At 36.3% G+C, this 25,647-nt stretch overlaps 1 protein-coding gene across 1 annotated transcript in view; it reads left to right on the top strand.

The window, feature by feature from the left end:
• Positions 1-25,647, top strand: part of TRHDE (thyrotropin releasing hormone degrading enzyme) — a 415,986-nt gene that overhangs the window by 224,923 nt on the left and 165,416 nt on the right. The window contains exon 6 of the mRNA XM_060164833.1: positions 24,267-24,404. Coding sequence (XP_060020816.1) covers positions 24,267-24,404 — 138 coding nt within the window. The remainder of the gene's footprint in view (positions 1-24,266; positions 24,405-25,647) is intronic.

Here is a 25,647-nt window from a genome sequence, read left to right as displayed (position 1 = left end):
ATTATGACTCTTTATGTTCGGATTTTAAAGATTACAAATACTGTCTGATCATTGGCTGCTTTTGCTTTTTTAGTAGTTTTTTCAATTTAGGTTGTAGAGTACCTCAATATATTAAATTTATAAAACCTGTAAGAAGAGACTCTAAACAAATTCTCCTCCAAGGATCGTTAATATCTTCTTTGCAAACAAAATTTTAGGACTAAGTTAGCCACATAAGTAAGAAAGGATATTAAGTGACTTTAAGGCTGTGTCAGCACTATTTTTCATAATGGCATCAGCAAAAGAGTGAAAGAAATACTAGAAAGAACAAGAGTGATGGCTGTGTTAGCAGTAACTCATACTGTTGTGATATGCACAGAAACTCCCCCAGGAGAACAAGGCTTGGGCTTCACTAGAACTTAGCCTAAATTAGAAAAACCAGAAGTCAGGCTTGTGTCAGAAGTAAAGAAATTCAGGAAGCTGACCTCTTTTGCCTCTAATCTCAAAAACAGTGCTTTAATTATTTTTAGACACCAAGGCTCAAGCACTGAAATACAATTTCAGTTTGCTGGGGAGATTACTATGACAGTCTACCTTCGATGGAATAGCAATAAGGAAGCCCAGAATTACACTGTATTGTCAAGGAAGCTCTTGCTCTGATTTAGGATAGTATACTTGTGTAGCCTGCTTAACTGTTAGTAAAATCTTAGGTTGTATATATGTGTGTGTATGTGTCTACAGTCAGTTTCTGCTAAAGCAATAATCAGTTTTTACATTAAAAACACTACATGGAATAAAAACTACTCTGAAATTTTGTTCCCCAATAAACTGATCAAGTATACTATTTTATAGATATGGGCCTTTACAGGTAGTATGATATAAGGTCAGGAAATGGATAGGCAAGAAGAAATTCAGATTCCAAGAAAGGCATTTCACTTCTTTGACTCACCCTTACTATTTGAGAAATGGGGGCCATTATACTGACTTGGTAAGCACACATAATTTTTGTGAAGATAAAATAACTTTGGAGGTCTTTGAAATGCATGAACCGCTATACAAATGTGAGTAGGTATCATGGACCTGGAAAATAATAAATGCTCCATTACAAAGGGGCATTGATTTTATGTATAAATACCCTCACATTTCCAACCCTAGTAATCTATTTTGACACCCTAGATTTCTAACAATTATGTATAGATTACAAAAAGTTTTCTGTAATCTTTGTATCTAGACTCAGTCTCCCCAAATCAATGCTTATCTTTTTTGGCAATGTGGACTATTCTATAGGAACATAAGCCTTATATCATGTTTCATTCATCAAACAGAAGTGTCAAGATCAACAGAAGCAACTTCTTCAGCTCAGGGCTGGGGTTAGATTTCATAGGTTGAGTAGTCCTTTTGCTTGATGTTATTTGATCAAAGTTGGTTGTTAATGACAACATTATTGGATGATTAAGTTACAGTATGCTGTTGATGGCCGTCCAAAGGGAGAAAAGAAAAGACTCATGCTGCCTAGTTACTATTCTTCAACAATTCTTTATCATTTAAATTTGAAAAAGTCTATAATAAAAGAGCTTCAATACAGGAAAAGGATGAATAGTAAAATGATACCACGAAGAACTCCTTCTTTTACAGACCTGATGCCGATGCAGGCAAAATCATATCCCTGGTGCATATTGCACAGGTTTTCACTATAATTTGTATCTGTATGATAGGTGTAACCTTTAATTTCCTGAATGTAGCCTTGTAAGGACGTACTTGCTATAATGAGAATTATTCAACATGAGTGTATGTTCTTTTATTAAATAATTTGGGATTAAAGGAGATTTACACAGCAATAACTTTATACACTGATAAAGTCTGCAGGCTGGGAATTCTTCCTGAATTTTTATGAGGGCACATACCTGGGCATAAAGATAACTATTAATAGAGAATCATGCAACTAAACTTCATTATGCTAAATACTTAGGATATCTCAAAGTGTGTTGCCCAAAACTTTGATAAATGTTCTCAATTGTTTTTATCATGGGCAGGACTAAAATAGCAAAAATGAATTCTGCCATTAGACTCAGTATCATTTTAACGTGCTCCAACAAAAATTGCCTGCTAAATTTAATAGGCATTGCAATAAAATTACCTTTACTTCTTAGATTATTTTGTTTTTATTCAAAAAGAAGTTGAGAAAATCATTGGTGAACTGAAATAGATACAGAGTTTATTGAATTCAGTTTTTTTCCAGTTTAAATGTAAAGATATATTGCTTAATTATTCTAAACAATAATAAACACTCTAGTACTCAAGAGAGGGGAAAGTAGAAAATTAGAGAGAGAAGAAATTGTTTTGGTTAATATTTTACTTGTTCAGCTGTTCATGTCTTAAGTCCATCTTTGATTTAATGTCTGTAGGGAAGAAAGCTTTCACATGCTTTTCAAAGTTAGTTAATATACATTTCAGCAGTAGTTGGTACATTGGTACTATTGCCTATGATTCATCAATATCAAAATATATTTGCCCAGGAGGGCTATGGTGTCAAAGATAGACCATTTGGGAATTAAATATTTATTTTAGAATCTTACTTTATAAATACTGAATACCAAATAAATGTGTATATACACATACATCATATATATGTGATTTTCCATAGAGTTGTATTTTGTCTATTACGATAAAAAATCCACATATAATATTCTGCTCCTGAGAAATCAGTAAATTAGAAGGTGATCCAATTGTTTTCAACCTGGTAGATGACGTTTTTTTCTCAAATGACTGACATATTGAATGTGAACATTTTAAAAGCTTCTGATGGCTAGTCCCAAGGGTCTATGGTATTTTTGATCCTTCTCAGTAGCTTAAAAGTGACATTTACATTGAAAGACTAGAAGAAAAGTAGAAGGGGTGCTCACTTGGGTCTCCTGGGGGTCACGGTCTTCAAAATAGACTTCTTCTTTATGCTTTCCCTTTAGTCTTCCCTCCGAACCCCTCGCAAGTCATTTCTCTTTGTGCTGGAAACATCAACTTTTTTTTTTTTTTTTTTTTTTTTTTGTGCGGTACGCGGGCCTCTCACTGCTGTGGCCTCTCCCGTTGTGGAGCACAGGCTCTGGACGCACAGGCTCAGCGGCCATGGCTCACGGGCCTAGCCGCTCCGCGGCATGTGGGATCTTCCCGGACCGGAGCACGAACCCGTGACCCGTGTCCCCCGCATCGGCAGGCGGACCCTCAACCACTGCACCACCAGGGAAGCCCCATGTATGTTCTTAAAGGATGATTTTTTAAAAAGCCATTTATATTCAGAAAGACACTGTTTCAGGTTTTGTATATTTTAAACTTGGAGATAAAAGATAAATGAGCATTCTCTTCAGAATAAAGTATTTCTTCCGAAGACTGTGTTCAGGTTTGCATGGTGTCAAGGTCTTTCTGCATTTCCTTAGGAATTTCAAAAGTAACCAATAAATTGACAGGATTAGACACTTCCTAAGAAGAAAACTCTTCTGAACCTGGAGCCTAACAATAATGCAACGCTATCCTTTCTCATATCTAGAAATAATATAGGAAAAGTTAACCCATTCATTCCCTTTTTAGGTAAGAGCAGTTTGCAAGCAAAATATTCCAACTTGCTAAAAATGGTCAGACATCACTTGATAAACAAAAAAATTGATGATGCCAAAAATTTATATCAAAATGATGAAATGTTCTGTTAGACATCATTGTTCTCAAATACTTATGATTTGCAATAGCAGATTATACCAGTTTAATCTGTCCCTTTTACCACGCTTAGTAAAAACGTTTATCTTCTTATGATACATGAATTGTTCAACACTTGATATCATTCAGTATCATCTCAGATATGTTAAAGAGAATTTGCTTTGCAAAATCTGTAACATGAATACAACCAAAAAGGAAAGCTGGGGACTAAGAGGACAACCAAAGAATAATTCATTATTTTTATAATTATTAATCATCCTTAACCAGGCAGCTATATGCTTTAAAAGATATTACAACACACTCATTTCTAAACAAGGAGTGACTGTCTCAGTCCATAACACTTTATGGGACTTTTTTTTTTCTTCCATTTCATCAAGGTTACTTCAACACTGTTCAGCTGTTGCTAGACAAGGATGTGATAAATGAAAGTACTGAGTTCAAGTGATATGAATCAAAAAATGTAAAGGAGCTTCCTGTCAAGAGAAAGCAAAAAGCAATAATTTGAGGTTGATGAAGATTTTGCTTCAGTTACTCCAGTAACACTTGCAATAATAAAGGCTTACGTAGCATTTACTGTGTAACATTAAACACTTTACGTATGCTAATTCGCTGTGAAATAGAGTAAGACCTTCTGCTAGGTATCTTGAGAGTACGCATCTTTGCTGTCATTTTTCTTAAGAGTCTGAGAGTGTGGTAATGGCTACACTACCATGCAGGCCACCACTCAGGCAGCTCTCTTCAACCATGAGTCCAAAAAGATGATTTGGGGTAGAACATGTTTTGACACTGAGCTGAATAACCTCTGTGGATCTGCCGTTCACAGTTTTAAGTAAGCCCCTTTTGAAACTATTTATATCTTTAGCTTTTTACCTTTCCCTGGGACTAATGAAATAAAATTCTTTCTAATGATTGGAGTGTTATCTTTGTCATATTTGTCTTTAAAAATGAAGATATGTGGGGATGCTTTTCTCTAAGAACCTACTTCAAATCCACCTGTGTCCAATTAACTCCTTTAATCATTTAAAATTTTCTCTTCTCAAGATTTTATTTATAGTTCAGTGATGTGTTTCCTGAGTGCTGTTAACATTAATTTTATATAAACTAGTTTGATGGATTGCTGCCACTTTTTTACCATTCCATTCAGTTATACATTTCATTCATTCTTTTTAATTAATTCATTCAAAGAATTATCAAGTACCCAAAATGAGACATTCACTTTGCTAATTTCTATGGAATAAACCTCATGGCTTATTAGCAGAGACCTGCTATATATCAGCTTCTTATACAACTGTATTTTATCTTTAGTGTGGTGGTTTCAGTTAGAAGGTGTGGGTAGATTGAGGATTTTTTTTTTTTTTTTTTTGCTCTTAGTTGACCAACCATGCTCTGTCAGAAGTTGTTTTGTTTATGCAGTAGCTCAAAAACACAGATCCATAATCTCAATCAGACTGTTCATATTCATAGATATGTTTGGAAAATAAAATTTAGCGTAGTAAGTCTCAGAGGATTAGCCAAATAATGGAACAGGAAGAAGATTTAGCTACGTATTATTATTTTTATATTACATGGATCAAACATGTTCTCTAATATTTGCTTAGATTTACAATAGCTATTTATTTTTATTTAGAATTTGAGTATCTTTCTGCTCAGTTAAGTTCTGTTCTTTCCCTAAGCTTCACAGCTTTGCTTGGAAGATAAGTACTTTAAAAAAAATATTTCCGTACTTTTGGTTATAGTGGTGCTTTTGGTGATGGTGGGATATTTTCATCTATTTATTATTTATTTCCCAAGTTTTCTGATTAAAGAGAGGGTTAGTTCGATTGCTCCTAAAGAGCAGAACTTGGCATTAATTACATTATCTTCCCGACTATCCACTTGATCAGTCCAATTTGAAGGACATTAAACACAATACAATATTGAAGATGACTAATTAAAAGTAAAAACTCTCCGTGTTTCTTTGTCTTACTTTTTAAGACCATAAGGTGCTTTTCTTGGAATCTTTGGCTTCTTCTGAGAGATGATGGTTTATATCACTTCCTAGGCCTGAAAATAATTTGGCTTCTCACAACAAAATGATATTATTCTGTTAGTTGCTAAGCATTTTGCTGGCATTTTTAGGGCCCCTAATTTATAAAATATTTCCAGGGATTAATCTATATTGACTCACTCATTTTTCATTATGTAACAAACATTTTTTGGAGGCCCAGTCTTTGCAAGTGTCTCTGTTAGAGATGGGGACCACAGATGAGTATGAACATCAATGTCCTCAAAGTCTCATAGATCTATTTTACCAATTAAGTTAAATTATTTTTTGTCCGAGTAATGCTACTTTACAGTTTCCTAGAATGAAGTTCGATTCCTTATTTCTACCTATCCCATGGATTCATTTTCTTTTTTGTCCACACTGTGTGGCATGCAGGATCTTGGTTCCCTGACCAGGGATCGAACCCATGCCCTCTGCGTTGGGAGCATAAAGTCTTAACTGCTGGACCACCAAGGAAGTCTCAGATTTTTGACACTTAATAGCTGTGTGATCTTGTTTCTCCATCTTCAAAATATGTATGAAATACCTGTACTGTTTTTGTCACAGAATAGTTTTAAAACTCTAAGATATTCTTCTTCTTCTTCTTACTACAAATATTACTATTAATATTAGGTACTTAAGTATAATGGTATTATTTTTAGGGTCGAAAATATGTTTTCCAGTGGAGTATCTTGTGAATCACATATTAAAAATTAATAAGAGCAAAGAAATTGCCTTCACATAATACTTTTGAGTATACCTGTTCCATTTCAGAATGACTTTGGAATGCTAATATTTTAATATTTTTGCACGTTATAAATGGATCGCTAGTCCAGATTTTGCATTCTGAGTAATATTTTCTTTGCTAATTTTATAATCAGTCTATAAATGTTATAGTAGCTTACTTTGAGATACAGTAATATATAGGGTCTGGGAATAAATGTGGAGTTTCCTTTCTGAATTGGTTAACTTTTTGGGCCATAGCACTCTATGTATTCTGGAGTTGTTTGTTATGAGTTAGTAAATCTTTTAAATTTGAAAAAATTAATGCTTTTTTTTTCATTGGAAATATACAGACTTCTGTGATCTGGCAACAAGTGTAAAGTTTTATTTAGCTAGATTATTTGATGAACTGATCATTTATATCACTAAATATTAAAATTAAATTATCAAATATGTTATTTAATAAATTTCATTATCAAGTTAATAAAAATTTTGTTACAGAATTAAGGTCATTTTAATTATTATTTATTTCATAAATTAAAATAACATAAAATAAACTAGCTACTTGGTAATCATGTTAATGACTTCTGGGAGTTGGCTAGCCTATTTTTGGAATTATTCCTGACCTGAATGGTATAAGAAAGTTTCTATTAGGATTTAAGTAGAAATTGACTCTGTTTAAGATGATTAGTCAGTGTGTGTTTAAAAATACTCTGGATTACATTTTATCAATCAAATATTATAGGGCCTTGTTAGCTTATTATTGATTTGTCTGAAAATATTAGCAACTTCTCGTGATGGATGTGAGAAACAGGTGTGTGAGTATCAAAAAAAAACTGTCAAATTTGATTTTATTGAAACGTCTTGTCAGCTACTCAAAACAATTAAGCATAGAGATAGAGGAAAAGATTCTTACTGCCAAAGTAGAGAGAGGATTATTGAAAAGGTGAAGAAGCTTACCTCTCTATGCAGAGGATGCTGAAGTGACATGTACAAGAGTGGGTATGAGTTCATGTTAATTAGCAAAGAAGAGGAAGTAAATCTCCCCCACTAAACAATATGCTTCATCAGTTAAGGACTGTTTATTTACCATCATTTCTCAGCATTTAACCCAAAGTATAGCATCTATGAGGAATTCAAATAATAGAATTCTGGTCAAAAGTTAACAAAAAAAAGAAATTATGGACAACAAACAATTTATGAAAGATTATAAGCAGTTTCTATGTCTATATAAGAACTTATTCATTGAAATAAAAAGGATATTGAGCTGGGCTTCCCTGCTGACGCAGGGGACACGGGTTCGTGCCCCGGTCCCGGAAGATCCCACATACCGCGGAGCGGCTGGGCCCGTGAGCCGTGGCCGCTGAGCCTGCGTGTCCGGAGCCTGTGCTCTGCAACGGGAGAGGCCCGCGTACCGCAAAAAAAAAAAAAAGGATATTGAGCTTAAAAGTATATAAAACTACATTGGATAAGTGTTTGAAGGAAAACAGAAGGAAAAACTGTCAAGAAATCTGAAAAAATATATGATATGAACATTTTAAGAGGGTTATATAAAAGTACATGGCATATGGTGATTGTTCACAGTGATTTTTTTGGGCTGCTAGAATCAGAATGAGCTATGTAATTAGACAACCTGTTCATAATTATTACTGTGATTGACATTATTTGAAGCACATTCAAGGTTGTTCCGTAAGACCCAGGATTATCATAATTAATGAATATGTAAATGACATTGATGGTGACTTCTGCCATATCAATATTGCTATATCTTAAAGGTTCTTGAGTAAGTATGCAGAAGGCTCAGAATCTGGTTGAATACAATATAGTACATTTTGTGTTTCATCCTAGCATTTTCCCTTAGCTGTGTCACATCTTGGATAATATTAGACATGACACATTCAGCCTGGATATTACAAACAAAACATAAGGCAGCTGAAGGATGTAGTCATTGAAGAGACTCACAATTTAACCCACCTTCTCTCTGTGTTAGTCATGTTTGAGAGTATATCAGTTCATAAAAACCTGTGCAAGGAGTTATGGGGTTATGAGAGCCTTATAAAGTCATCCAAGATAGTCTTATAGAGATATAATTGCTTTTTTAGTTAGTGCGTTGACTAAGGCATCTTAAAGCGTGTGTGGCTTGGCAGTGAATGAAATGTAGTTGATAGTTAAAAGAAATAAGAGCGTATAGAACACATTTGGTTACTTATTGTAAAGCTCATGTGAAATCACAGAATAATGTTAAATCAATAGAGATCTGCACAGATAATTATGTTCATGTACCACTTACTGTAAAAGGTTATGTGGACAAAAACAGAGGTAAAATTTTCAGTACAGTGCTTGATTTATTATAGGCATTAATGGTGATTATTTCTAAAATTATTCTTTAATGCCTACTGCATATATGTGTGTTTACATAAGTCTGACTTTAATATAAGTGGACTGTTTTAACAAGCTGCACATGAAAATGATTATCAACATCTTAGGCATGTGTATTTTAAACATGAGATTTTGAAATGTTAATTTTTAAGAAATACTATATAGAAGCAACTCTTATTTTCACTACATCTTTAGTTTTATTTCATTTATCAGTATGATTTAGCTATCTACAAAATGTTAGCTAATCAGCTAAATAATGACATTATATTTCACAAGTACATCTAGCTAACTTTCAACTGAGTAAAGCTTAAAATACTTTTGGACATTTTAGAACTTTATAAAAGTAGGATGAAATATAAAATTACATAGTAAAATTCTTTTAATATTTTAAGAGACTTGGAATCCAAATAATTTATAATTTTTACAAATATGGCATAGTGTTGTGTGTTTACAAAAGATGATAATTGCGACGTCACAGAGATACCATATCACATAGATAAAACCTGATGTATATTTTCCTCCAATATGTTTGCTTTTCTTGTTTGGATTTTTGATTGTATTCTTCTCCTTTAATTTGTCCTGATTTGAATAAGTCATGAAGAACAAGAGTGAAAAAGCCAAAATATGCAATGCTAGGTATATCTGTATCCTTGTTCTAGTCTTATGCAAGCAAGGGGTTCAGATTAGTAATGACTCATGTGGCATTTTGTTTAACCTATGAAATCTTAAAAGGCTTCATCTCATGGTAGTATAGATTTCCAAAGACACAAAGTATGAATGATATATCTAATTTCTTCTCTTTACGATAGATCAGTTGAAATTGAATCAACATGGTCATAGACACTGAAAGCATTTTTACCCGTAACGTTCCCTCTGTTCTCTACTCCCACAGTACTTTGTCTGGTTACTAATACGTTACCCATCAAATGGCACGAATGAGTTGTACGTGTGTGTATCTTCCCTATCATAATGGGAGTTGCTTGGAGGCAGGAATTGTGTCCCAAGTTCGTTTGTTTCCCCAGCCTCTACCGTATGGAGGTTGCGTGTACAAAGCAATCAGTAAACGCGTGGAATTAGATTGTATTGTTCAAATAATTTTTGTCAGACATTCTTGTTCATTTGACTCTATGGATTAGAAAAGTACCTTTATCTATATTCAAGAGGATGTTGTCAGTATTAAAAACTGGAATAAGACATTGCTTTAAAGAAACTAATGAAAATACTGAAAAGGAAATATTTGTATCTATTTGGTTATCTTTATGTGTATCTACATACATATCTGTATTTATGCCTATGTTTATATTTATGTCTAAATCTATGATTCATACATTTTGGAATTTCAAAGTAAATACCTTGTTGGATCACCATTGGTCATCACAAAATTGAGCTAAATTTTAGAAAAATAATGGTATAATATTTTGTGATCACAAAGATAAAGCCCATATTGTGTGCTATTTTTGCATAATTGTGCTGTATTGTCCTCTTTTGTTTTGAGTTGCCCCTCACTCTAGTCCGCTTTCCAGTATTCATAGTCATCTTTCTAAATGTAGGTCTGGTGATGTCACTTCTTAATTCTAGCTTCCTAACTCGCCATGGAGGATCTTGATAATTCTGTTCTTGTCTGTCTCTGTGCACTAATCAGTAGTCATTTACCCCACTATACTCCCTGCCTTCTGCCACGCAAAACTCTGGAGTCCCCCAAACAGGTCAGGCTGTTTCATACCTCTATGGTTTTCCCCAGATATTCCTTTCTGTCCAAAATGCCCCTTTCTGTGGTATTCTCCTAGAAAACTCAATTCCCCTTAAAGATTCAACTCAAACTATCAATTCAGAAGCTTTCCTTCCTTTCTCCAGGCAGAACCAATCACAGCCTTCTCTGTGTAGTCACTCTGTATCCTGAACCTACTTCCATTTTTACACATAGTAGGTGCTATTTCAATATTTGTTTTCATTTTTGTCTCTCTTTCTACTAGGATAAAATCTCTGAAGGTTGGATCCCTGTTTTTCTATCTTTTTATCCCCAGAACCAGACATACCATTTGGGATATAGCAGGTGCTCAATAAATATTTGTAGAACAAATTATCTTTAATCTTCACAACCACATATGTTTACAAATGAGGATGCTGAGGTCTGAAAAGATTAACTTGCTCAAGGTCAGACAGCTAGTGAATGGCAGATATTTTTCTTACAGTCTAGGACTCTTTCATCAATTTTGCAGCAGTGTTCCTGTCTTTTCTCTCAGGAATAACGAAAGAACCATTTATATTCAGACCCATCCTCCTAGATATGTGGAATCTAAAAAATGGTACAAATGAACTTATTCACAAAACAAGAGTAGAGTCACAGATGTAGAAAACAAACTTATGGTTATCAGGGCGGAAGGTGGGGAAGGATAAATATAGGAGGTTGGGACTGACATGTACACTCTACTATATATAAAAGAGATAACTAATAAGGACCTACTGTATAGCACAGAACTCTACTCAATACTCTGTAATGACCTATATGGGAAAAGAATCTAAAAAAGAGTGGATATATGTATATGTATAACTGATTCACTTTGCTGTACAGCAGAAACTAACACAACATTTTACTTTTTTAATTTATTTATTTTTGGCTGCGTTGGGTCTTTGTTGCTGCGTGGGGGCTTTCTCTAGTGGAGGTGAGCGGGGGCTACTCTTTGTTGCGGTGCGCGGGCTTCTCATTGTGGTGGCTTCTCTTATTGTGGAGCATGGGCTCTAGGCACGTGGGCTTCAGTAGTTGTGGCACGTGGGCTCAGCAGTTGTGGCTTGTGGGCTCTAGAGTGCAGGCTCAGTAGTTGTGGCACACGGGCTTAGTTGCTCCATGGCATGTAGGATCTTCCTGGACCTGGGCTCCAACCCATGTCCCCTGCATTGGCAGGCAGATTCTTAACCACTGCGCCACCAGGGAAGCACCTAACACAACATTTTAAATCAAATATTACAGTAAAAATTTAAAAAAAGGAAATTAAATTTAAAAAAAAAGAAAATTGAGTCCTTGTGGCTGCTCTGATGTAACCCATATCTGCCCAGAGAATGTTTTTCCTCTCTTTTCATGCCTGTGAGCACCTCACCACTTCTTGAATTGGCTCAGGCTCTGCTCTCATCTTTTTTTTTTTTTTTTTTTTTTTTTTTTTTTTTTTTTTTGCGGTACGTGGGCCTCTCACTGTTGTGGCCTCTCCCGCCGCGGAGCACAGGCTCCGGACGCGCAGGCTCAGTGGCCATGGCTCACAGGCTCAGACGCTCCGCGGCATGTGGGACCCTCCTGGACTGGGGCACGAACCCGCGTCCCCTGCATCGGCAGGCGGACTCTCAACCACTGCGCCACCAGGGAAGCCCTCTGCTCTCATCTTTTTGTCTGGTTTGATGTATCTGACTTTATTTGATCTCGATTTAGATTACTTGATTGTTTTCTTTCTTTTCTGATGACAAGAGTCAAAGTGTCTGCCTGGTATTGCTCTTCACTAAAATTAGTCAGCCTTTCTATAGGAACTTGCCGACAGCCCTCTCTTACAATAGTACTTCCTCTTTTCCCACCATCACCATGACTATTCAGATCTTGATGTGTTCAGGCAGAAGCCGTTTGGGGACATCAAGGAATTGATTTTTTCAGGTGTATCTAATGATGTGTTAAGAATTTTTAATAACTCCCTTCACATATATTTCTAAATACCACTATATGAAGTGTTAATATTGTAAGAATTAATTTTTAAAAAGAGTTGCTTCTCTCCGAGACTTCATTTATATTTGTATACAGATTACTGTTTCTTGCCAAAAGTTGTTTAGCCCTTGCCCCTTATCTTAGACCTAGGCTTTTACTTCCAGTTGCCTCTGACATATTGCTTTTTAAATGTTCACTGTCACATTCCTTGCAATATGTCTAAAACTCATCTTTTAACTTGCCCTCCAAACCAAAATTTTCTCCACTTCTCCATTTCTGTCAGTAGCATGCCCCCTACATTTTAAAACTTTCTGTCAATCTAAAACCTTTTAAAATTCCATCACGTCATTCCATGTAGTTATTTGTTAGTACTTCCTCTCCATCATCCACTAAGGGGACCAAGGCATCAATGTCAGTTGATCGTTCAAAATATCTCTCAGAATCAAAAGTCCTTCAGCAACACCTGTTGTAATACATCATCACCATATCGCCTCTTGGTACAATAGCCACTTCCTGTCTCCTCTTTCTACATCCACCAAGCCACTCTGTATAACTCAGATAAGTTAATTTTCCTAAGACACTACTTTTATTATGTCATTATGTCTGCTACTGCCTATTTATTAAGACCAAATTCTTCAACCTGACAGCTGAGGATTCAAACAGACCAGCTTTTTTTCATGTTTCCTCTGCCAGGATTTGCCCTTTTAAGCTGCTTTCCCCATTCATCTGAGTAACCTTTCATCCTTCAACAACTCACTTTAATGTCACTTCCTCTGTGAAGCCTTTTCTGAACTAATTAATCATTTCATCCTCTGTGTTTTTATAACATCCATCATATTATAATACAGATAGCTGTTTACCTGTCTTTCTCAACTACTTTTGAGTTCTTTCAGGTTGAGGACTAGATTTTAATCATATATTTATTCCCAAAACACAGTACAGTATCTGGCATTGAGTAGGAAATTACTACATGTTTGTTAAATGAATGAATGAATAAAACAATAGTGCCTTTCTTCTTTTCCATGTGTTATTCTCAGCTCTGTGCATTCACTCACACTTTGTTTACTTTTCTGAAAAGTCTTTACACTGTTCTCCAAAAATTCAAACACAGCATATTTTTGAAAATAATTCAGTACAAAATGACACACATATTCAATATTATTAGAACTGTATATTCATTCCACATCTTCTTTATCCATTCATCCGATGATGGACACTTAGGTTGTTTCCATCTCCGGGCTATTGTAAATAGAGCTACAATGAACATTTTGGTACATGACTCTTTTTGAATTATGGTTTTCTCAGGGTATATGCCCAGTAGTGGGATTGCTGGGTCATATAGTAGTTCTATTTGTAGTTTTCTAAGGAACCTCCATACTGTTCTCCGTAGCGGCTGTACCAATAAATATTAAATGTAGGCATGTATGCAACATCTCCAAGAGGTGTCTGTATTAGAGTGGTAGAATTTATTGTTACTGTTAACAATAAACTTGTAAACAGATTTTAAAGTTCTCCATTTTACCTTATTGTTTTACATTTTGAAAGTTGTAGAATGGCTTATCATGGTGTCCTTAAAATATAGAGTAGAATAAAAACTGTTGACTATGCACCATAAATATATTCTTCCCTGTACACAAACACATGAGCATGCACGCAACTTTAAAGTTACTTGAAGGATCAGATCAAATTCTACCTCTTCCATTAAACTTTCCATAAATAATTCTGTTTTACCGTGTTTTGCCTCAAAATTATTTAGCATTTCTAGTCTGTAAGAGAAAACTATTATTTTGTTCACTGTGGCTAACTATTTTGTTTGATCTTTTATCTCACGTAAGAGCCAGGATTTCTTTTACTTTATTTTTAAACTTTCATAGTCTCAGGTCAACAATAAGCAGCTAACCAACACTTAGTAATTTCTGCTGTAATTATTATGGTTGTTGTTGATGAGGAGGAGGAGGGCCCTAGCCTGGGACTGACAAACCAAGATTGTTTCTTCTTTTATAGTGATGTGGGTCTTTTATAAAAAATTAGCACCTTCTCTCCTGCAAAATTCTTTGTAATTTTGTTCAATTGGGTTTGCCTCTGGTTAGAATTTTCTTTTCCTCCCCCTCAATTTAAGTTATTGTCTCTTCTGAGCTTTGTGAGTATCTTCTGCCAGGCTTTTCTTTCTTTCTTTTTTGTTTTTCCTTCTCTCTCTCTTCATCTCTCTTAATGCCCTTTTTCTCAATTAGACAATATCATCCTCTCCAAAAAAGTAGAAGAGGAATCTTTTGCTAATGACTTAACACTACTAAATTTAAACTCTTCTTTTTGAAATTCCACTGACCAAAGGTTTGTTTTTATTTTTCTCCAGAAGCATGAAGTAATATATTATGTATAACTTATATTTTCTTCAACGAGAAAGTTTCATTTTTGAAATTTACCTTAGATTTCATTTTTATAATTTCATGGCCATTGACTTTATACCATTTAAAAAAAATCACATCTCTAGCAAACCAAGATATGTTTACTAGATTTTAATATGCATCTATATATTTATTGTTGCTAAATATTAAAAATTAGGATTCAAATAAATCATTGTGTTAAGTTCATTTTACACTGATTTTTGATCAGATGTTTGAGTGACATAATGGAGCAAGCAATCACTATTTGAAGAGTTGAATATTATTTGACCTTCAGAATGGATATCACACCTTCAGTTGGTAGTTTTTATAAATAAAAATGTTCATTGGTCAAGTTGAAGTATCATTATAGATTTCATGATTCCTCTCATTAATTCCAGTATCAAATAGCTTTAATGTGCATTTTAAAATTGAATGACTAACAAGATTGCATTCCGGCTTAAAATTTTTATTTTGGAAACACACAATTTTCTCTTATTCTCTAAATCTAGGCCATTTGTCTGAGATCTTGTCTTCGCTTTTTATTGGACTTAAATTGAGCAATGTAAATACAAATTTTTTTTTAACATCTTCATTAGAGTATAATTGCTTTACAATAGTGTGTTAGTTTCTGATTTATAACAAAGTGAATCAGTTATACATATACATATGTTCCCATATCTCTTCCCTCTTGAGTCTCGCGCCCTCCCACCCTCCCTATCCCACCCCTCCAGGCGGTCACATAGCACCGAGCTGATCTCGCTGTCCTATGTGGCTGCTTCCCACTAGCTATCTACCTTACGTTTGGTAGTGTATATATGTCCATGCCTCTCTCTCGCTTTGTCACAGCTTACTCTTCCCCCTCCCCATATCTTCAAGTCCATTCTCTAGTAGGTCTGTGTCTTTATTCCTGTCTTACCCCTAGGTTCTTCATGACATTTTTTTTCCCCTTAAATTCCATATATATGTGTTAGTATACGGTATTTGTCTTTCTCTTTCTGACTTACTTCACTCTGTATGACAGATTCTAGGTCTATCCACCTCATTACAAATAGCTCAATTTCGTTTCTTTTTATGGCTGAGTAATATTCCATTGTAATATTCCATTCCACATCTTCTTTATCCATTCATCCCATGTTGTTTCCATCTCCAGACTATTGTAAATAGAGCTGCAATGAACATTTTGGTACATGACTCTTTTTGAGTTATGGTTTTCTCAGGGTATATGCCCAGGAGTGGGATTGCTGGGTCATATAGTAGTTCTATTTGTAGTGTTTTAAGGAACCTCCATACTGTTCTCCATAGCGGCTGTACCAATTCACATTCCCACCAGCAGTGCAAGAGTGTTCCCTTTTCTCCACACCCTCTCCAGCATTTATTGTTTCTAGATTTTTTGATGATGGCCATTCTGACTGGAGTGAGATGATATCTCATTATAGTTTTGATGTGCATTTCTCTAATGATTAATGATGTTGAGCATTCCTTCATGTGTTTCTTGGCAGTCTGTATATCTTCTTTGGAGAAATGTCTATTTAGGTCTTCTGCCCATTTTTGGATTGGGTTGTTTGTATTTTTGTTACTGAGCTGCATGAGCTGCTTATAAATTTTGGAGATTAATCCATTGTCAGTTACTTCATTTGCAAATATTTTCTCCCATTCTGAGAGTTGTCTTTTGGTCTTGTTTATGGTTTCCTTTGCTGTGCAAAAGCTTTGAAGTTTCATTAGGTCCCATTTGTTTATTTTTGTTTTTATTTCCATTTCTCTAGGAGGTGGGTCAAAAAGGATCTTGCTGTGATTTATGTCATAGAGTGTTCTGCCTATGTTTTCCTCTAAGAGTTTGCTAGTTTCTGGCTTCACATTTATGTCTTTAATCCATTTTGAGCTTATTTTTGTGTATGATGTTAGGGAGTGATCTAATCTCATATTTTTACATGTACCTGTCCAGTTTTCCCAGCAACACTTGTTGAAGAGGCTGTCCTTGCTCCACTGTATATTCCTGCCTTCTTTATCAAAGATAAGGTGACCATATGTGCATGGGTTTATCTCTGGGCTTTCTATCCTGTTCCATTGATCTATCTTTCTGTTTTTGTGCCAGTACCATACTGTCTTGATTACTGTAGCTTTGTAGTATAGTCTGAAGTCAGGGAGCCTGATTCCTCCAGCTCCGTTTTTCGTTCTCAAGATTTCTTTGGCTATTCAGGGTCGTTTGTGTTTCTATACAAATTGTGAAATTTTTTTGTTCTAGTTCTGTGAAAAATGCCAGTGGTACTTTGATAGGGATTGCATTGAATCTGTAAATTGCCTTGGGTAGTAGACGCATTTTCACAATGTTGATTCTTCCAATCCAAGAACATGGTATATCTCTCCATCTATTTGTATCATCTTTAATTTCTTTCATCAGTGTCTTATAATTTTCTGCATACAGGTCTTCTGTCTCCTTAGGTAGGTTTATTCCTAGATATTTTATTCTTTTTGTTGCAATGGTAAATGGGAGTGTCTTCTTAATTTCACTTTCAGATTTTTCATCATTAGTGTATAAGAATTCCACAGATTTCTGTGCATTAATTTTGAATCCCGCTACTTTACCAAATTCATTGATTAGCTCTAGTAGTTTTCTGGTAGCATCTTTAGGGTTCTCTATGTATAGTATCATGTCACTGCAAACAGTGACAGCTTTACTTCTTCTTTTCCAATATGGATTCCTTTTATTTCCCTTCTTCTCTGATTGCTGTGGCTAAAACTTCCAAAACTATGTTGAATAAGAGTGGTGAGAGTGGGCAACCTTGTCTTGTTCCTGATCTTAGTGGAAATGCTTTCAGTTTTTCACCATTGAGGATGATGTTGGCTGTGGGTCTGTCATATATGGCCTTTATTATGTTGAGGAAAGTTCCCTCTATGCCTACTTTCTGGAGGGTTTTTATCATAAATGGGTGTTGAATTTTGTCTATAGCTGTCTCTGCATCTATTGAGATGATCATATGGTTTTTCTCCTTCAGTTTGTTAATATGGTGTATCACATTGATTGATTTGCGTATATTGAAGAATCCTTGTATTCCTGGAATAAACCCCACTTGATCATGGTGTATGATCCTTTTAATGTGCTGTTGGATTCTGTTTGCTAGTATTTTGCTGAGGATTTTTGCATCTATGTTCATCAGTGATATTGGCCTGTACTTTTCTTTTTTTGTGACATCCTTTTCTGGTTTTGGTATCAAGATGATGGTGGCCTCGTAGAATGAGTTTGGGAGTGCTCCTCCCTCTGCTATATTTTGGAAGAGTTTGAGAAGGATAGGTGTTAGCTCTTCTCTAAGTGTTTGATAGAATTCGCCTGTGAAGCCATCTGGTCCTGGGCTTTTCTTTGTTGCAAGATTTTTAATCACAGTTTCAATTTCAGTGCTTGTGATTGGTCTGTTCATATTTTCTATTTCTTCCTGAATCAGTCTTCGCAGGTTGTGCATTTCTAAGAATTTGTCCATTTCTTCCAGGTTGTCCATTTTATTGGCAAAGAGTTGCTTGTAGTAATCTCTCATGATCTTTTGTATTTCTGCAGTGTCAGTGGTTACTTCTCCTTTTTCATTTCTAATTCTATTGATTTGAGTCTTCTCCTTTTTTTTCTTGATGAGTCTGGCTAATGGTTTATCAATTTTGTTTATCTTCTCAAAGAACCAGCTTTTAGTTTTATTGATCTTTGCTATCATTTCCTTCATTTCTTTTTCATTTATTTCTGATCTGATCTTTATGATTTCTTTCCTTCTGCTATCTTTGGGGTTTTTTTGTTCTTCTTTCTCTAATTGCTTTAGGTGCAAGGTTAGGTTGTTTATTCTAGATGTTTCCTGTTTCTTAAGGTAGGATTGTATTGTTATAAACTTCCCTCTTAAAACTGCTTTTGCTGCATCCCATAGATTTTGGGTTGTTGTGTCTCCATTGTCATTTGTTTCTGAGTATTTTTTGATTTCCTCTTAGATTTCTTCAGTGATCACTTCGTTATTAAGTAGTGTATTGTTTAGCCTCCATGTGTTTGTATTTTTTACAGATCTTGTCCTGTAATTGATATCGAGTCTCATAGTGTTGTGGTCGGAAAAGATACTTGATACAATTTCAATTTTCTTAAATTTACCAAGGCTTGATTTGTGACGCAAGATATGATCTATCCTGGAGAATGTTCCGTGAGCACTTGAGAAAAATGTGTATTCTTTTGTTTTTGGATGCAATGTCCTATAAATATCAATTAAGTCCATCTTGTTTAATGTGTCATTTAAAGCTTGTGTTTGCTTCTTTATTTTCATTTTGGATGATCTGTCCATTGGTGAAACTGGGGTGTTAAAGTCCCCTACTATGAATGTGTTACTGTCAATTTCCCCTTTTATGGCTGTTAGTATTTGCGTTATGTATTGAGGTGCTCTTATGTTGGGTGCATAAATATTTACAATTGTTATATCTTCTTCTTGGATCGATTCCTTTATCATTATGTAGTGTCCTTCTTTGTCTCTTCTAATATTCTTTATTTTAAAGTCCATTTTGTCTGTTATGAGAATTGCTACTCCAGCTTTCTTTTGGTTTCCATTTGCATGAAATATCTTTTTCCATCCCCTTACTTTCAGTCTGTATGTGTCTCTAGGTCTGAAGTGGGTCTCCTGTAGATAGCAAATATATGGGTCTTGTTTTTGTATCCATTCAGCCAATCCGTGTCTTTTGGTAGGAGCATTTAGTCCATTTACATTTAAGGTAATTATCGATATGTATGTTCCTATTCCCATTTTCTTAGTTGTTTTGGGTTCGTTATTGTAGGTCTTTTCCTTCTCTTGTGTTTCCTGTGTAGAGAAGTTCCTTTAGCAGTTGTTGTAAAGATGGTTTGGTGGTGCTGAACTCTCTCAGCTTTTGCTTGTCTGTAAAGGTTTTAATTTCTCCATCAAATCTGAATGAGATCCTTGCTGGGTAGAGTAATCTTGGTTGCAGGTTTTTCTCCTTCATCACTTTAAATATGTCCTGCCAGTCCCTCTGGCTTGCAGAGTTTCTGCTGAGAGATCAGCTGTTAACCTTATGGGGATTCCCTTATGTGTTATTTGTTGCTTTTCCCTTGCTGCTTTTAATATGTTTTCTTTGTATTTACTTTTTGACAGTTTGATTAATATGTGTCTTGGCATATTTCTCCTTGGATTTATCCTGTATGGGACTCTCTGTGCTTCCTGGACTTGATTAACTATTTCCTTTCCCATATTAGGGAAGTTTTCAACTATAATCTCTTCAAATATTTTCTCAGTCCCTTTCTTTTTCTCTTCTTCTTCTGGAACCCCTATAATTCGAATGTTGGTGCGTTTAATGTTGTCCCAGAGGTCTCTGTGACTGTCCTCAGTTCTTTTCATTTTTTTTTTTCTTTATTCTGCTCTGCAGTAGTTATTTCCACTATTTTATCTTCCAGGTCACTTATCCGTTCTTCTGCCTCAGTTATTCTGCTATTGATCCCATGTAGAGTATTTTTAATTTCATTTATTGTGTTGTTCATCGTTGTTTGTTTCATCTTTAGTTCTTCTAGGTCCTTGTTAAATGTTTTTTGAATTTTGTCTATTCTATTTCCAAGATTTTGGATCATCTTTACTATCATTATTCTGAATTCTTTTTCAGGTAGACTCCCTATTCCCTCTTCATTTGTTAGGTCTAGTCGGTTTTTATCTTGCTTCTTCATCTGCTGTGTGTTTTTCTGTCTTATCATTTTGTTTATCTTACTCTTTTTGGGGTCCCGTTTTTGCAGACTGCATGTTCGTAGTTCCTGTTGTTTTTGGTGTCTCTCCCCAGTGGCTAAGGTTGGTTCAGTGGGTTGTGTAGGCTTCCTGGTGGAGGGGACTAGTGCCTGTGTTCTGGTGGATGAGGCTGGATCTTGTCTTTCTGGTGGGCAGGTCCATGTTTGTTGGTGTGTTTTGGGGTGTCTGTGGACTTATTCTGATTTTAGGCAGCCTCTGTGATAATGGGTGGGGTTGTGTTCCTGTCTTGCTAGTTGTTTGGCTAGGATATCCAGCACTGTAGCTTGCTGGTCGTTGAGTGAAACTGGGTGCTGGTGTTGAGATGGATATCTCTGGGAGATTTTCGCCATTTGATATTATGTGGAACTGGGAGGTCTCTTGTGGACCAGTGTCCTGAAGTTGGCTCTCCCACCTCAGAGGCATAGCACTGACTCCTAGCTGCAGCACCAAGAGCCTTTCATCCACACAGCTCAGAATAAAAGGGAGAAAAAGTAGAAAAAAAGAAAGAAAGAAAAAAGAAAGAAAGAAATAAAGGAGGGAGGGAGGGAGGAAGGAAGGAAGGAAGGAGGGAAGGAAGAAAAAAAGAAAGAAGATAAAGTAAAATAAAGTAAGAAAATATAATAAAGTTTTTAAAATAAAAAAATAATTATTAAGAAAAATATTAAAAAAGAAAAAAAAACCCAGACGTATAGAACCCTAGGACAAATGGTGGAAGCAAAGCTATACAGACAAAATCTCACACAGAAGCATACACATACACACAAAAAGGGGAAAAGGGGAAAAAAATCATAAATCTTGCTGTCAAAGTCCACCTCCTCAATTTGGGATGATTGGTTGTCTATTCAGGTATTCCACAGATGCAGGGTACATCAAGTTGATTGTGGAGCTTTAATCGGCTGCTCCTGAGGCTGCTGGGAGAGATTTCCCTTTCTGTTGTTTGTTCTCACGGCTCCCGGGGCTCAGCTTTGGATTTGGCCCTGCCTGTGCGTGTAGGTCGCCGGAGGGCGTCTGTTCCTCGCTCGGACAGGACGGGGTTAAAGGAGCAGCTGCTTCGGGGGCTCTGGCTCACTCAGGCCGTGGGGTGGGGGGCAGGGGTGCAGATGTGGGGTGAGCCTGCGGCGGCAGAAGCCGGCGGGACTTTGCACCAGCCTGGGGCGCGCCGTGCGTTCTCCCGGGGAAGTTGTCCCTGGATCCCAGGACCCTGGCAGTGGAGGGCTGCACAGGATCCCCGGAAGGGTGGTGTGGATAGTGACCTGTGCTCGCACACAGGCTTCTTAGTGGCGACAGCAGCAGCAGCCTTAGCGTCTCGTGCACGTCTCGGGTCCGCGCTTTTAGCCGCGGCTTGTGCCCGTCTCTGGAGCTCCTTTAAGCAGCGCTCTTAATCCCCTCCCCTCGCGCACCAGGAAACAAAGAGGGAAGAAAAAGTCTCTTGCCTCTTCGGCAGGTCCAGACTTTTCCCCGGAATCCCTCCCGGCCAGCCGTGGCGCACTAGCCCCTGCAGGTTGTGTTCACGCCGCCAACCCCAGTCCTCTCCCTGCGCTCCGACGGAAGCCAGAGCCTCAGCTCCCAGCCCCGCCCGCCCGGCGGGTGAGCAGACAAGCCTCTTGGCCTGGTGAGTGCTGGTCGGCAGCGATCCTCTGTGCGGGAATCTCTCCGCTTTTCCCTCCGCACCCCTGTTGCTGCGCTCTCCTCTGTGGCTCCGAAGCTTTCCTCCTCCGCCACCCGCAGCCTCCGCCCGCGAAGGGGCTTCCTAGTGTGTGGAAACCCTTCCTCCTTCACAGCTCTCTCCCACTGGTGCGTGTCCCGTCCCTATTCTTTTGTCTCTGTTTTTTCTTTTTTCTTTTGCCCTACCCAGGTACGTGGGGAGTTTCTTGCCTTTTGGGAGGTCTGAGGTCTTCTGCCAGCGTTCAGTGGGTGTTCTGTAGGAGTAGTACCCCGTGTAGATGTTTTTCTGGTGTATCTGTGGGGAGGAAGGTGATCTCCGCGTCTTACTCTTCCGCCATCTTCCCCTCGTCCCAATACCAAGTTTTTTAATTAAAAAAATTGTATATTACAGGGTCCAATTTCAGTCTTCTTAATTTTCTTAATTCATCTTGAATTAGGAACTTGATTTAAGAAGAAATACAGTATCATTTTGTGTAGTATTTGCCACTTAATTCATTGTAAGTTTGTACTTTTTATTGTGGTCTCTTACGGTCTGGAGCATCCTTCTGGGACTTGGAGTGACTTTTGGTTCAGTCACTGCAACAAAGTCCTTTTTGATGGAGCATTGACGTGAAATTCGTAGACCGAAAAAAGAGGACTAAAGAAATTAGATATATAGTCCACAGACTATAAAAATAAGCTAGTAGAAAATAAACCTTACAGTATATAGTTGGATGGCCAGTTAAATTATTGATTAAACATACTACATTATTGAGCAAGGGATGATGAACAAAAATGTTTCTTTAAAGCCAGATTTAAATTAACACAAATATATGTGCCTAGTTAAGTATTCTTTTCTTAGTATATTTATTTTCTTTCCAGTTTTTAAAATCCAGGATTGGTGTACTGTCAGCTTGAAATTATAACTCACTCAGAAATAAAGTGCAGTTTATCTGCTGGCCCAAAATTTGGAGGCTCCAGGAATGAGTTCAGAATTAGCTAGAGCAATTAAAGTGTTGCAGTCTTATCTCTGTATTGATACCTCTCAGGTGCCAACTATCTAAGGGCTATTTAGCCCTTGTTACCTCTTGCAACTTCTTTTTCCTCTCCTTCTCCCTCAGTGAAGGCAGGAGACTAGGAGGACTAATAGCTGCCAGCTTTTTTGTTAACAGAACCTAAGCTGTTTCTTTAAAGCAGGCTTCTTAAAGCGAAAACAACAGAGAAGTACTTTTTTCTTTACAGTTTCTTACTAACATTACAAATCAGCTTTTATTAGAGCAAATACTAATGTCTCAACAATGCACAGAAGTCTCACGATTTTGTTTTCTTTCACAAAATGGATTGTTGATACCTATTGCTCTCCACTTTCTGAATTCACGTATCACATCCACATACACAGATATTATAGTTTGATGTCAGTAATGCCTTTTATTATTTGTGGTGGTCTCCTGAAATTCTTTTAGAAAATAAGTGTGTGTGTGTGTGTGTGTGTGTGTGTGTGTGTGTGTGTATGTGTATTAGAGAGAGGTAAGTGAGAAAGAGAGGGAAAGAAAGGGAGGAACAGAAAGAGAGGGAATGTGTTGTTTAAATGGACTAGAAATAAGAAATAGCAATGGAACTCTGAAATTTAGTTATTATTCTTATATTGGATTAACTATGAAAAGGTTATTTGGGACTGGAATTTTAGTTTTGACCCTACAGAACACGTAAACAAGCTTAGTCAGTTTTTATGTGCCCACGCTCCAAATTTGTTTTAACCACTGCTAAAACATAGAGTCCATTGTTTCTATTTAGGGCCCATTGTAGCCCATTGATTTTGTTTCATGTTGTGCTCACTGTTATTTTAGAGTGACTTAAGGGGCATTTTATTTACCGGTTTCTCTTTAGAGTTAAGTCTCACCATGTAGGTTGATGAGCATCATCAATTAAGTAACACACATTCTGTTCATATTGTCACACATATTCCGTCATAACCAGGAATCACCTATGATGTTGTTCCATCTACTATATTGCAGGAAAAACAGAGGTTTCTGACAGATGTTCTACATGAAGTGATGCTGCTTGACGGCTTGGCCAGTTCCCATCCAGTATCACAGGAAGTGCTACGGGCAACAGATATTGACAGGGTGTTTGACTGGATCGCATATAAAAAGGTGGGAATAGATAAGACCCAAGTACCAATTGGATATTTCACTATCCTGGGGTAGCCAAACTATTTCATGCTAGATGTATTATATCTTTCTCTTCTCCCTGGCAAATAGAAATGGGCTGTGAGTTAGAAAACATAGAGTCACTAGGTTCATGTCATTTTATGAGTTAGGGCTTTGCTTTATAAATCAGTAAGATGGAGATGAATGTTTGCCAAATAATGCCTAGAAATATTGGCAGTATTAATGAATAAATCTTTGGAGTCTTGATATGAAATTGCTGTACAAATGGTGTTATGTCAGTTTTTATTATTATTAATAAGAGAGCTGACCTATATAGTGACAAATTATTTCCCACCGATGCCCCTTAAATACTTATTTTGATTGGCTGCTGCAAATGGGTATAGACAGTGACCTGACATATGTATTTTATAAACATTATTTAAGGGAGATTTGGGGAATTAAGCATGTTTCCTGGATAACAAGCATAATAAATGAAATCTTAAAGATATTCCTCTTTATAACTAGAAATCAAATAATGATTCATCAGAATTTTTTGGTGCAGTAATTTGGATGTTTGGTTTTGCACTCAGGAAATGACTATCTCAATGGTTATTAGTTAATACTGTATGCTATTAGTTAACATTGTATGCTGTAATATATAAAGTTGCAAATTGTGTTAGAAAATATCTTTTCAAGTCACTGATCATTGCATTGGCTCAGAAAGGATATTTTCGATGTTTTATAAAGGTAAGTGGAAGTGTAGTACCATATTTAAAGTATGTAGTGTTAATATATTTATGTTAAATGTTAAATAAATATTTAAAGTACACATTCACTTTTATATATGATATTTTTTGGCTAGATTTTGCTGGATGCACATTTGGTTCATTCAACTGTATTGATTCTTAAAATATAATGCAGAAAATAATTTATTACGTTAGCTTGAGATGCACTTGGAGACATGTCTGTGGTTATTTCCCACCTAACCACCAATTCTAAAAGACTGTTTGTAAATACCAGTATTATTTCTGCGTGAATAATATCAGGAAAATATTACTTTGATTAAATATGTTATAGATGTGCTTTTACACGTAAGTTAACATTTATTCCAAATTTCATATATTTGAGTAATTTTTAATTCATTCAAGAAGGTTAAGAATTAAACCAGTAGGAAAGAAGGAAGTTACAATGATTATTATTTCACCCTCTCTACATTTTCGTGCAAAGGCTTACCAATTTACAAATG

This window comes from Lagenorhynchus albirostris, chromosome 11 (genome assembly GCF_949774975.1).
Source record: "Lagenorhynchus albirostris chromosome 11, mLagAlb1.1, whole genome shotgun sequence".
Lineage (NCBI taxonomy): Eukaryota > Metazoa > Chordata > Mammalia > Artiodactyla > Delphinidae > Lagenorhynchus > Lagenorhynchus albirostris.
The sequence above is the reverse complement of the archived record's forward strand: the minus strand, read 5'-3'. Positions and strand labels throughout refer to the sequence as shown.